This window comes from Delphinus delphis, chromosome 2, assembly GCF_949987515.2.
Source record: "Delphinus delphis chromosome 2, mDelDel1.2, whole genome shotgun sequence".
NCBI classification, from domain to species: Eukaryota; Metazoa; Chordata; class Mammalia; order Artiodactyla; family Delphinidae; genus Delphinus; species Delphinus delphis.
In genome coordinates this window covers 35,187,420-35,200,322 of record NC_082684.1, presented here as the reverse complement: position 1 = coordinate 35,200,322, position 12,903 = coordinate 35,187,420, and the positions used below count along the sequence as shown (strand labels likewise).

The 12,903-nt window shown below is 35.3% G+C and overlaps 1 protein-coding gene across 9 annotated transcripts in view; it reads left to right on the top strand.

Annotated features, from left to right (window-relative positions):
• GPHN (gephyrin) overlaps positions 1 to 12,903 on the top strand; it is a 626,216-nt gene that overhangs the window by 548,797 nt on the left and 64,516 nt on the right. For all 9 annotated transcript variants that reach the window (XM_060004380.1, XM_060004374.1, XM_060004382.1 and 6 more), the window contains one exon: positions 9,405 to 9,526. In XM_060004380.1, coding sequence (XP_059860363.1) covers positions 9,405 to 9,526 — 122 coding nt within the window. The remainder of the gene's footprint in view (positions 1 to 9,404; positions 9,527 to 12,903) is intronic.

The window sequence follows — 12,903 nt, the reverse complement described above, 5'->3', positions numbered from 1 at the left end:
GAGACAGTGCTGAGTATAGTTGAGGAGGAGAAAGTCATAAGATTGGTGTTTGAGAAAGATCATTTTCAGTAGATGTGGGCTCCTGAGCAACAGAAATGTCAAAACCCCCGTACAAAGACCACCAGAGCCCTGGGTATGACTCATTAGAATTTGTAATCTAGGCAGGTTGCTGGAACTGGACAGTCAGTAGCCTTATCTTTGGAACATATGAATCTATGTGGAGTTACTATTAAATCATTTTGTTCATGATCTTAGAACATGTGGTTCTGAATGAGCTGGTGTTAAAAAACAATTTCAGCTAAGACAGTTTGTGCTCTGTATTATGGTTTGGCACAATTTATCTGTATTAAAAGTCATAGTACACTTTTGCAAATTCTGATTTCAATTTCATTTCTCAGTGCCCCCACTTCTGGTCACTTTCAGCCTAAATTAGCTCATTATCTTTGAGATGTGATCAATCCAGATTGGTACCACTTTTTGATCGGCTATGATTGTGTATTAGGTTTTCTGAGGTAGTTTTTTTGATCTCTACATGCACCATGCCTTTGTGTACTCTTTATTTCATGATAATTTGTTGAACCATATAGCTTACAGCAAATATGCAGCAACATTTAAGGCTCTAGAGTTTATATATTCGGCCACTGCCATACAGACAAACATTAGGACAAATATATTACCAAAGTTTGCAAGGTACTTCAAAGCCATGATTCTAGACTTCCAAACCTGTACGTGAAAATATGTCAAATATTTTAGCATGGTTCTCTTTATAAGAAGAAAGGAGTAAATCTTTGTATTATGTAGTAGCCATCCAGTAAACTCAAAAATTGCTTAAAATGTGTAAGAGACAACAGATTTATTCCAAATTTGGGAAAGGCAAAACCAAGAAGAGTTGTCAGAAGAAACAAGATATTAATATGTCATAAATAAAGACAATAAATATTTACAGACAATATTTTTAATCAACAATAAGTAACCATTATTTTTAGAAGCTTTTGATTAAAATGATTTAAGAATGTGCCATAAACCAGAGAGTTAACAGAATATTTTGGTTATAAAAAGGGACCTTTGTTATCTGGACACAAATTAACTTAGCCATTTTTAACAAAAAGAAAACCCAAATTCTGGTAACAATTTACAATAAAAGATCCATAGGCCGTTTTTCCTTATGAATAAGCCCACGTCATGTAGCCAACTTTGTCAATGTTTTTAATATATATTATTCTTCCTGTATATTCATTATTTGTAGTTATTACTGCCAAGCAATAAGTCATTGCCCTTCAGACCTTCTATACTTTACTGAATAATACTCCTAAATTTATTTTTTACTGTCTTCCTTTATATTTTGGCACAATCAGTAATTTTTACTTTAAGAAAAATATTGTTCTGTTTTTTCCTAATAAATAAAACATAATCATTACCTTGCACAAGCATTCCTCTATCTTCATATATCCTTTCTACCCTGTTAATGATGGTTACTTTAACCTGTTAATGATGTACTTAATATAAACACTAGTATATATTTTTTTAACATCTTTATTGGAGTATAATTGCTTTATACTTTATACTGGTGTGTTAGTCTCTACTTTATAACAAAGTGAATCATCTATACATATACATATATCCCCATATCTCCTCCCTCTTACGACTCCCTCCCACCCTCCCTATCCCACCCCTTTAGGTGGACACAAAGCACTGAACTGATCTCCCTGTGCTATGCGGCTGCTTCCCACTAGCTATCTATTTTACATTTGTTAGTGTATATATGTCCATGCCACTCCCTCCCTTCTTCCTAGCTTACCCCTCCCCCTCCCCATGTCCTCAAGTCCATTCTCTACGTCAGGCACTGGTATATTAAACATTACAGTGTCCACATATCCAAGATTATTTACCAGTCAATCAAATTAATATTAGTTTAAGATCTTAGAGTTAACTGAGGATCTGGCAATTAAAATTTAATTTCTTATAAAATCATGATTTAATAGAAGCGTTATAAGAATTCATCTTGTAAGGGAAGAAAAATATTTTTTCCTCTACCTTTCTAATTTCTCAAGCTCTGAATTTTATTACCTCTGTAACAAAAGACAGATTAATAAGAGAAAAGCACAGCATTAATTTAATGTAAGTTTTATGTAACACGAGAGCCTTCATTTAAAAAAAATGAAGACCTGAAGAATCAGTTAAACCTGAGCATTTTTTTAATTAATTTTGATGAAAAATGGAAAGTTGTGGAGAAATATGAAAGGACAGAAGTCATGAGGAAAGTGTAGTAAACTGGGGGAAACTTAGCAAGGCCTGTTCCTTCAGATTCCTCTCTCTGTCCCTTCATCTTCAGAGATAAGGATGCTCCTTTCCTCTGGGCATAGGGAGGGCACCTCTAACATAAGGGTTTTTTGACGTTTTTCAGGGGAAAGTCAGAAAGTCCTTCCTGCATGTACTATTTCTCAAATTCCTTCAGCTTAAAATATTCACTATGCCAAATGCCATATTTTGGGGTGGCATGTCTTGAACCTCATCAGTCTCTTTTCACAGAGGCATTCCATATCGTCATCCCCATATTTAGATGAACACAGTTTAGAAGGTTCAAATTAGGATTTTTTTAATAAGAAAATAGGGAATTCCCTGGCAATCCAGTGGTTAGGACTCCACACTTCCACTTCCGGGGGCCCAGGTTTGAACCCTGGTCAGGGAACTAGGATCCCACAAGTCGTGTGGCATGGCCAAAAAAAAAAACCTATTAAGATTTTTTATATATGTGTATGTATAGCTGATTTACTTTGCTGTACAGCAGAAACTAACACAAGGTTGTAAATCAACTATACTCCAATAAAAATTAATTTTAAAAATTTTTTTTAAATAAGAGTTTTTAAGAATAGAAAAAAAAAAAGCAGAGCGACCCAAGGCTTACATAACTAGAATGTTATACTAGTATAACTTTCTTACGTGGTAGTAAAGTTAGGAAAAAGACATAGGACAGTTTTTAAACTAAAATTATTAAATCAGTCTAACATGTCCAGAATCATGATAATAGAAATAGAATATGAATTTTTTCTAATACAATTTGTAAACCTCTGTATTTATAAACCAAATTCTTAAGGACTCCTTAGATTATGTTTAAAAGCTCTGTATGTTCCTTTTTCTTTCTTACATCCAAGCAACCAAGGCAATTAATTTAACTCTCAATTAAAACTTTTTTTTCAGAGTTTAATTAAAAGCCATTTAGAATAAGACCATTCTCCATTAGAGTTTATAATCTGACTTTTCTCACCTTTTTTTGTGTTAGGTCTGTTTGTCTGGACTATCTAGGTATTTCTAAGGTGTGGCCATAATTAATTAATGTCCATAATTAATTAATGTCCATAATTAGTTAATTACATTTTCCAAAAGAAGGAGAAAGTAAGGATGTATAAGGAAGCTGTTTGCAATGGATATGGTAATAGTTACTGACCTATAAAGTTCTAATACCTTCTCTTTGCAAAGAGGAGAAGTCTTAGAAGCAGACAAACCCATTTCAATACATTAAAAAGAGAGAAAGTAAGTTATTACAACCAGTCTTAGGCCCTTTGACAATTCCATCAAGACCATCAAGATAGAATTAAATAGGATTATTCCATCAAGGTAGGATTAAATCTCTGAAGAACAGAAACAAAGAGAGAGGTCTCTTAAAATAAACTAAGTGATTTCTCTTTTAGACAAATAAGACAGAGAATTTCCTCAATACAGGGTTTAACAAACTTGTAAATATTTTGTATTTTTATTAAAATTTCATTTTGAAGCAGTGCATAACAATAAAAGTGACAATCATTGAATATTCTGAATTGTATTCACCCTTTATTCTAAAAGTGCTTTCAAGTGAATAATTGTCATGTCAAAAGTACTCCAAAATGACCACTGCAATTCCAAATTTTCCTTGATGAAACTATGCTTTCTAGAAAAATAAATGCAAGAAAGATAAAACAGAAGCCAACTTATGCCAGGAGAAGTACAAGTTTATTATTAGATGAATCCATGAATTCATTAGCTAAAAGCCAGTCAACAGGGAAAATATCACTTATATATATCTAAAGTCCTTAAAACTAAGGCTGAGAATGGAACTGGAGGAATCAGACTCCCTGACTTCAGACTATACTACAAAGCTACAGTAATCAAGACAATATGGTACTGGTGCAAAAACAGAAATACAGATCAATGGAACAGGATAGAAAGCCCAGAGATAAACCCATGCACCTATGGTCAATCTATGACAAAGGAGGCAAGGATATACAATGGAGAAAAGACAGTCTCTTCAATAAGTGGTGCTGGGAAAACTGGACAGCTACAGGTAAAAGAATGAAATTAGAACACTCCCTAACACCATACACAAAAAGAAACTTAAAATGGATTAGAGACGTAAATGTAAGACCAGACACTATAAAACTCTTAGAGGAAAACATAGGCAGAACACTCTTTGACATAAATCACAGCAAGATCTTTTTTGATCCACCTCCTAGAGTAATGGAAATAAAAACAAAAATAAACAAATGGGACCTAATGAAACTTAAAAGTTTTTGCACAACAAAGGAAACCATAAACAAGACGAAAAGACAACCCTCAGAATGGGAGAAAATATTTGCAAATGAATCAACAGACAAATGATTAATCTCTAAAATATATAAAGAACTCATGCACCTCAATATTAAAAAACAAACAATCCCATCCAAAAATGGGCAGAAGAGCTAAATAGACATTTCTCCAAAGAAGACATAAGATGGCCAAGAAGCACATGAAAAGCTGCTCAACATCATTAATTATTAGAGAAATGCAAATCAAAACTACAATGAGGTATCACCTCACACCAGTTAGACTGGGCATCATCAGAAAATCTACTAACAACAAATGCTGGAGAGGGTGTGGAGAAAAGGGAACCCTCTTGCACTGTTGGTGGGAATGTAAATTGATGCAGCCACTATGGAGAACAGTATGGAGGTTCCTTAAAAAACTAAAAATAGAATTACCATATGACCCAGCAATCCCACTACTGGGCATGTACCCAGAGAAAACCATAATTCAAAAAGACACATGCACCCCAGTATTCATTGCAGCAGTATTTACAATAGCCAGGTCACGGAAGCAACCTAAATGCCCATCGACAGACGAATGGATAAAGAAGATGTGGTCCATATATACAATGGAATGTTACTCAGCCATAAAAAAGAACAAAATTGGGTCATTTGTTGAGACGTGGATGGATCTAGAGACTGTCATACAGAGTGAAGTAAGTCAGAAAGAGAAAAACAAATATCGTATATTAACGCATGTGTGTGGAACCTGGAAGAACGGTACAGATGAACCAGTTTGCAGGGCAGAAGTTGAGACATAGATGTAGAGAACAAACGTATGGACACCAAGGGGGGAAAGCGGTGGGGGGTGGGGGTGGGATGAATTGGGTGATTGGGATTGACATGTATGCACTGATGTGTATAAAATTGATGACTAATAAGAACCTGCTGTATAAAAAAATAAATTTAAAAATTTAAAAAAAAAAAAAAAAAAACTAAAGTTGAACCCTTGAGAGCTAACCCTAAAAGTCAGCAGGCCAGAACGGGGAGGTAGATCTCTCTGAAAGCCAGTTTCTCATACATAAACAAAGAAAAGTTCTTACAGACACACAACAATGTAGCCAGTTGACAAACAAAATGGTTAGTAGCAAATCAACACTTTAGCAAACCAACACTAAGGAAAACAAAAATCCTTACAAATTCAGTCAGATAACCAAAAAGTCCTGGGAATCTTACTCTTAGAGCAGAAAAATTTTCCATCTACCCTTCTAGGTTCTTTGGCTAATCTAATAATTAAATTGACATAAGGCAGATCAACAGGAGAAAAGTTTAATTTTGTACATACAGGAATCCCATAAAAATATGAGACCCAAAGGCAGTCAGGCAATTGAGGCTTGAATGTCAGTCTGAGCTAGGGAATGGGATAGGGCCTGGGGCTTCAAAGGGGAGAAGGGCAGTTCAGGAAGATGAGAAGAACAGATGTTTAGTAATCAGATGTTTGCCCTACCATGCAGGTAAGTCAGATAAAAAGTTATCTCTGGTAATGGCTCTCTTTCTGGGCCAGGCCCCCTATCTAAATTCTTTTAGGCAGTTAAGGGAGTAGTAAATGTTTTTATTGAGTCTGCTGGGTCTTGATTGCCTTCAGCTGAAAGTAATGCATGTGCCAAATGGGCACATTTGGAGGTGGCCTATTCTGCTCCCCTTCAAAAACAAAATAAATTTCAGCTAACTTTGGGAGCTCAACAAAAAAGCATCAGAGTTTAATGTAAGTGCTGGACTTACCATCATAAAGACTCCCCTGAGCAAAGAGGCTCAAAAGACCTCAGTGAAGTGCAATGTAACCAATATGAGAATAGTGGTGGCATGAGGTCTTGCCTAAGTGTTGGTAGGGACCTTCATGACCATCATTGTCCTAATACAAAGGCCACCAAGGAAACCTGTTGATCATACAAAGCTGGATATATTAAAGTTTCTGAGCAAGGAAGAGCATCACCTTGAAAGTCTCAGTAGTGTCTCAAGAGGAGGAAGTTACAGAAGGATACTTACAGGATTTTGAGGACTGGGATTGGTCATGAGGTGGTTTTAAGGTAGTTAGTAAGTATGGTCTAGGCAGACTGATCACATTTTGTGAAATAGGTGAGTTGCTGAAACAATTTCATTTTATCTTTGGAGCACGAGTCCATATGGAGTTACCATGGTCTCTAATTGTCCATAATCTTATAGGACCATACAGGTCTGAACAAGCTTATGTTATAACAATTTGACTTAAGATAGTTACATATCACAGTTTGGTACAGTTTACCTGTTATGCAAGTAATCGTACAGTTTTGCAAGTAGATGTGTCTATTTTATTTCTCAGAAGGGAAGAGTCTGTCGGCAAGATAGCCAATTATAAGGCTTTTGCAGAAATTCAGATATATTGAATGCCTGAAATTGGGGGATGGGGAGGGTTGATAAGAGAGTCAATAAAAATGTAGTGTCAAGGAAGAGATGGATTCCTGTGTATAAAGCAGCAAAACATTAAAAAAAAAAAAAGATGGAGTAAGGATTAAGGATTGAAACCTTTGGGAAGATAGTGGACTACAAAAGGAAAAAAATCAAAGGCTAAATGTTTGAAAGCTGGAAATACAGTGGCACCATTGACAATAACAGAAACAGGAAATTGAAATTTAGTATGGGGTAGATAAGAAAGTAACAAGGTATCAAGATAATGGGTTATGTTTTTGTTTTCTTGTTTGTTTGTTTTGGTTATGTTTTATTTTACTTTATATTGTATTTTTTCTTTTATATTTTAACTACAATAAGTTTCAGGCATCATTCCAGAGATGACTAGAAGTATAAGAAGCTGGAAAATAAGATTACATTTTTAAAGAGGAATATTGTGAATTTATTCTAGTGTATGCAACCTTATAATCTTCCATTCGATTCTGTATGTTTTCTTTGAAGATACTTAAAATGCACTGGAAATCCCATACCCTCACTTAACTAGCTATTATTTCATTATGTCAATTTTACAGACAAACAACTGGTTCTCCAGTGATCGCTAATTGTTCTATTATTTCTGGAACTGTGTGCAGCAAAATAACAGAGAGGAACATGAATGGCAAAGAAACCACCCTAATAACGGGGAAATCTTATTACTCAGTTGGTGGTCAGTACCCTTTGTGAAAAAACTATTATATAACCATTCAGTTTTCTTTCTGCAGCAACTTGTCTGATTAATGGAGTTTAAAAGCTGCAAGCCTTGGCCTTATAAAATTATAAGTTCAATAACTGTGTGTTAATTAAGATCAGAAAATTAATCTGTATTAGTACTGCAATAGCAATTTTCCAAGCTCTGCCAGTGACAAAGGATGAAAGTGGGTTAGTGTCACATGGGATCTGATTAAGTTAGATTAGTGCAGTATTTGAAGGGAAGTCTCCCAGGTGACAGTGAATAAGATGATCAAAGTTTTTCTGCAGATATTTTAAGGGGACAGTTGTTTGCAAAGCTACTACTTTTCCAACATAAAGCCAAAGATCCAGCCACATGGTATCACTAATGAGTCAGAAGGAAGACTAAAGGGGCTTTAGGTCATTGTTTGGCAGAACTGAGATACAAAACCCTGGGTATTGGCCATATTAACAGCCTAAGCATCTGAAATGTGCAGGCTTGCCTTCAACCTCCTAAGATAATATTCCAGATTTTCTCACTTCAAAGATGTACTTTTTTTTCATTTTGTAATTTTCTGAAATCAAAGTATATCTTAAAATTGTGTAAATTAAACTTGCATGTTGTATGTGTCTGTGTGTGTTAGGGACCTCCTACTCTTAAGTATTTTATAATCTAATAAATGTAAATCTGTGTTCACGTTATGAACTGATTCCATCCATACTAGCACCTAGGAGGAACAATATGAGAACAATTGGGGGGAATTAGGTGCTCTTTCAATATCATGTATCATAAAGAAAGGACAGAGAATTGTTTTTATTGTATATTTATCTATGTTAACTGAGTGTTCATTATCTCAGTCGTAACAACTGCCTTTCAAGGTAGTTTTATTACTATATATTATAAATGAGAAAATTATGGCATAATGTGTTTGGGCAACTTGAATCTGAACCTTATCTGAATAAGGTAGACTCTTGCTTGCTACTACGCTACACTGCTTCATTGGAACATCCTAACATAAAATAAGCTTCTTATAATTTTCTTCATTGACATATAATAGTAGATATTAAATCTCTAAAGGGTGATTCAGTTCAAAGTCATGGAATCATGGGTGTGTGCAGTTAAGTATTACTTGTTTAAGTTTGCTAATAGAGGCAAGATATCTGGCTCCCTCTCCTTCAAATAAGTTTGACTTCTTCATTACTACTGATCCCACTTCACAAAAGAGATCAAAAGCTTGAAAGAAAAGATAAATGATCATTCTCTTCAGACTTGAGAATATCATGTCACACAGTCTCTTCCTCAAATATTCTCAGTGAAGGACAGATTAGAAAATAATAGTGGGAGGAAAAAAGAAAGTTTTTTTTTTTTTAATTTGACCCAGTAAACAACCAACCAGTAGAAAGGCAGCTATCTCCAGAGCACTATTCTGTCAAATTGTAGCCAAAGCTGGTGTGAATTTGGCCTGCTGTTTAGTCACCACTTAAATTTCTGCATGTTTTTTAATTCTGGAGGACTGTTTTCTGATCCTCCTATGCTTTCACTATTTATCAAAGATCCTTTAAGCATATATCTTCTATGGGCCAGATACTGTTATAGGTGCTAGATGTGCTAAACTCTGTTTACTAGATCTATTTTTTCCCCATTAACAATAGGCAATATTATCCTAAGAAAATAACTTGTAGTGGTTTTTTTTTTTTTTTTTTTTGGCTTTGTAGCTGCTAAATCCTGAAGATGACCTCTTACCAGGAAAGATTCGAGACAGCAATCGTTCAACCCTCTTAGCAACAATTCAGGAACATGGTTACCCCACAATCAACTTGGGAATTGTGGGAGACAAGTAAGTATTGGATTTTATTTTGAAGTTGTTATTGTACAAATATGAATTTTGGGAATACTAACTAGGCGGATTGTTGCTAAAGAGAAAGAAATTTAATACCATAATTTTCACTTATTTCATTCTTCAGAAGTCAAAGAATTATGGAGATGTCTATGTCCTTTAGCGATAGACATTTTCCTGGAATGCCTTTTACAATAGGAGAAATATGTTGCTCTGCTTTGGGTGTTATTCCTATTCATACTTTTACTTATGTCAAGAAAGATAGGGAAGACATGGGTGAGAAGAGTAAGAAGGAAATGTCAAAATTAGTACTAACTGATTCTTTGAAGTTTAAGTACAATTATTTTCTAGAACTTTTATATTGATTTTTGTGTTCTTATAAAACCTGAGTTTCTCCAGGCTTCACCCACTTGTAAATACAAAGGGAGGCACATTGACTATAATTGCCCATCTCTGAGAGCATATTACCCCATTTACTAAATTAACTCAGCCCTCTGCTAAATTCTCCAAGTATTTCTATAAATTTCCAACTGCGTCTCCAGCTCCAGCTGCACATGCAATCAAAAACAAGTCTGCTCTTTCTGAGCATCCCACTTCCATGCAACACTGCTGTTCAGCCATCTTTCACCAGGCACTATTTCCAGTTCACCAGAGGTGTGCCTGCTCTGAGTAACACTCAAACAACAGCCCGCTGGAGACAAAGCTAGGAGACATATCTGAGTGATGGATGCCCTGATGTATCTGTCACCCATAATTGCCCCTTTCTGTCTTATCACCATCTTGTCACTGAGCAAAGCTCATTATGCCTGGATCCTTCTTCCCTTAAGATGAGTGCTTTCCCAGGGCTCAAATATACTCTTGAAAAGGCTCTGTCCTACCATTTCACAAGGTATGCTGGGACTCCTATAAACCCCAGTTTAGGCTCAAACTGGACACAATGTAGTCCAAACCTGGAGCACAGCGTCTTGCTAGTAACCTGAAAGGCAGTAGTTTTTATGTTAATCTCACCTTTTAAACTTCTCTTCTTTCCTCCTGATTTTTTTCTTTCTCTGTGGACACTGGAGTAGAGTCTGTGACACATATTTTCAAACATCATTTTATTTTTTTAATTCACCATTTGTATTTACCTGAAAGTTTAGTTCTAGAGAAGTCCATAGGTAAGTAACCAGCCAACTTAGAACCCATGCTGGTGAAGCCAGTGCTGCAGGTTACCTAGTATCACCCTGACCCAGTCTCCGTAGCCCTGGGAAGGGATAGAAAGAACCCAGTGAAAAAAAGCATGGAGGGTTGAATTTGCACCTGACTGGTAACCCATCCTTTCATATATATTAACTTCCAAGCATCTAAAAATTATCCTGATGCAGATACACCTTTAAAGAAGGCAAAAAGTAATTTCTGAGAGGAGGTAGGATGAATCCAAGAGTTCCAACAGCACAGAACAGACCTGAAACTCTAGGGAACAAACGCACCAGATTTAGAATTTGTTTCCCAGCCACCGCTGACTTTGGCCCTGCCTCCAAGTGCATTAATGAGCTCTAAGAACTATTATAAGGTAAAAGGTGCTTTTTGTTTGTGTGTATCATTTTTACCTTATGCTGTCTTGACTATAATTCTGTTCATTCTCTCCTCCTAATGTTGTACTTTTGTATTAAAATAAAAAGCTAACTTGATATATACTATATATGCTGCCATTACCTTACTACAAAGGCCAAAACACCATTGAAAGGTTCCTATGTTGATATGCTAATATTTGATTTTCTAGGACCAGCTGTTGATTCGTTGTAGACATTTCCTAATAATTAATGTTGCTATTACATGTAACTTCAAAATGTCCCTTGAAACAACAGCATATAAAGAACAACAAAACTTATAAGCAGATATAGGCAATTTTGAGAATATGCACATCTTTAGTATATTCTTTTCTTGGATTTAATACCTTACATAAAACTGAGAACAATTTTTTTTTAAATACAATTGATGCAAATCTAAACTTTCTCAGCCTTAGAGTGCTGTATTGAAGAGGCCCAGAGTAAATGGTTTAAAATGCAGAGGTGGAATGTGGGAGGAAAGAATTTATAACTGTTCAGATGGAAATCTGTGCTGGGAATTTAGCAAAGGAAACAACGCACATTTAATCTGCAGCCTGTTGATATTCTGTGAAGGTTGTCTCCCTCTTCATCCTTCTCTTTCCTATATAGCCGTTTGCTAGTGAAAGCTAATGTTGTTATACAGAAGGCTCTATGTGAAGCTCTCCAGGGAAACAAGCAGGGTCACGGGAGAAACTACCCTATGTTTAAAGCAGGGAGAGAAATAGCTCAAGAATGTCAGCAAGCACAGAACCCTTACTCAGCTATGCCAGATAAGAGTAGGGAGTAAGAGTGCTATTCTTGTTATTTTTAAAAGGTTTCAGTCTGGGTTTAAATTCTGTATGATTCTACTTCTTAGCTCTTATTCTTATCACCTACCATGACTTTAACAATAAATGTTAAAATTGAAGGGTAAGACTCTATAACTTATTTGGATTGACCTGGATGAATTTTGCCTTTGTTTCTTGTACATTTCATTTAAAAAGAGGGTACAGTGGAGCTTATGGGAGGGGTGCTTCAAATACGTGAGCATTAACTATATTTTTAAAAGATTCATTTTTAACTATTATGTGAATATTAAAACACATTCCTTAGACATATTTTCTCTCATTGTATGGAACACAATACCATTGTGGTTCCTAGCGTTTTTCTTTAAAAAGACAAATTTTTTACAATGTAAAAAAAATTTTATTGAGGTATAATTTACAATGTTATATTAGTTTCAGGTGTACAACATAGTGATTCAGAATTTTTATAGATTATACACCGTTTAAAGTTATAAAATATTGGCTGTATTCCTGTGCTATACAGTACATTCTTGTAGCTTATTTATTTTATACATAGTAGTTTGTACCTCTTAATCCTCTACTCCTTAATCCCTCTTCTCTTCCCTCTCCCCACCGGTAAACACTAGGTTTTTTTTCTATATATGTGGGTCTGTTTCTGTTTTGTTATACTCACTAGTTTGTTTTATTTTTTAGATTACACATATAAGTGATATCATACAGTATTTGTCTTTCTCTGTCTGACTTATTTCACTAAGCATGATACACTCCAGGTCCATTCATGTTGTTGCAAATGGCAAAAGTTTTTTTCTTTTTCATGGCTGAGTAGTATTCCATTGTATATACCCCATCTTCTTTATTCATTCATCTGTTGATAGACTTTTAGGTTACTTCCATATCTTGGCTGTTATAAATAATGCTGCTATGAACACTGGGGTACATGTATCTTTTCAAATTAGTATTTTGGGATATATACCCAGGAATGGAGTGGCTGGGTCATATGGTA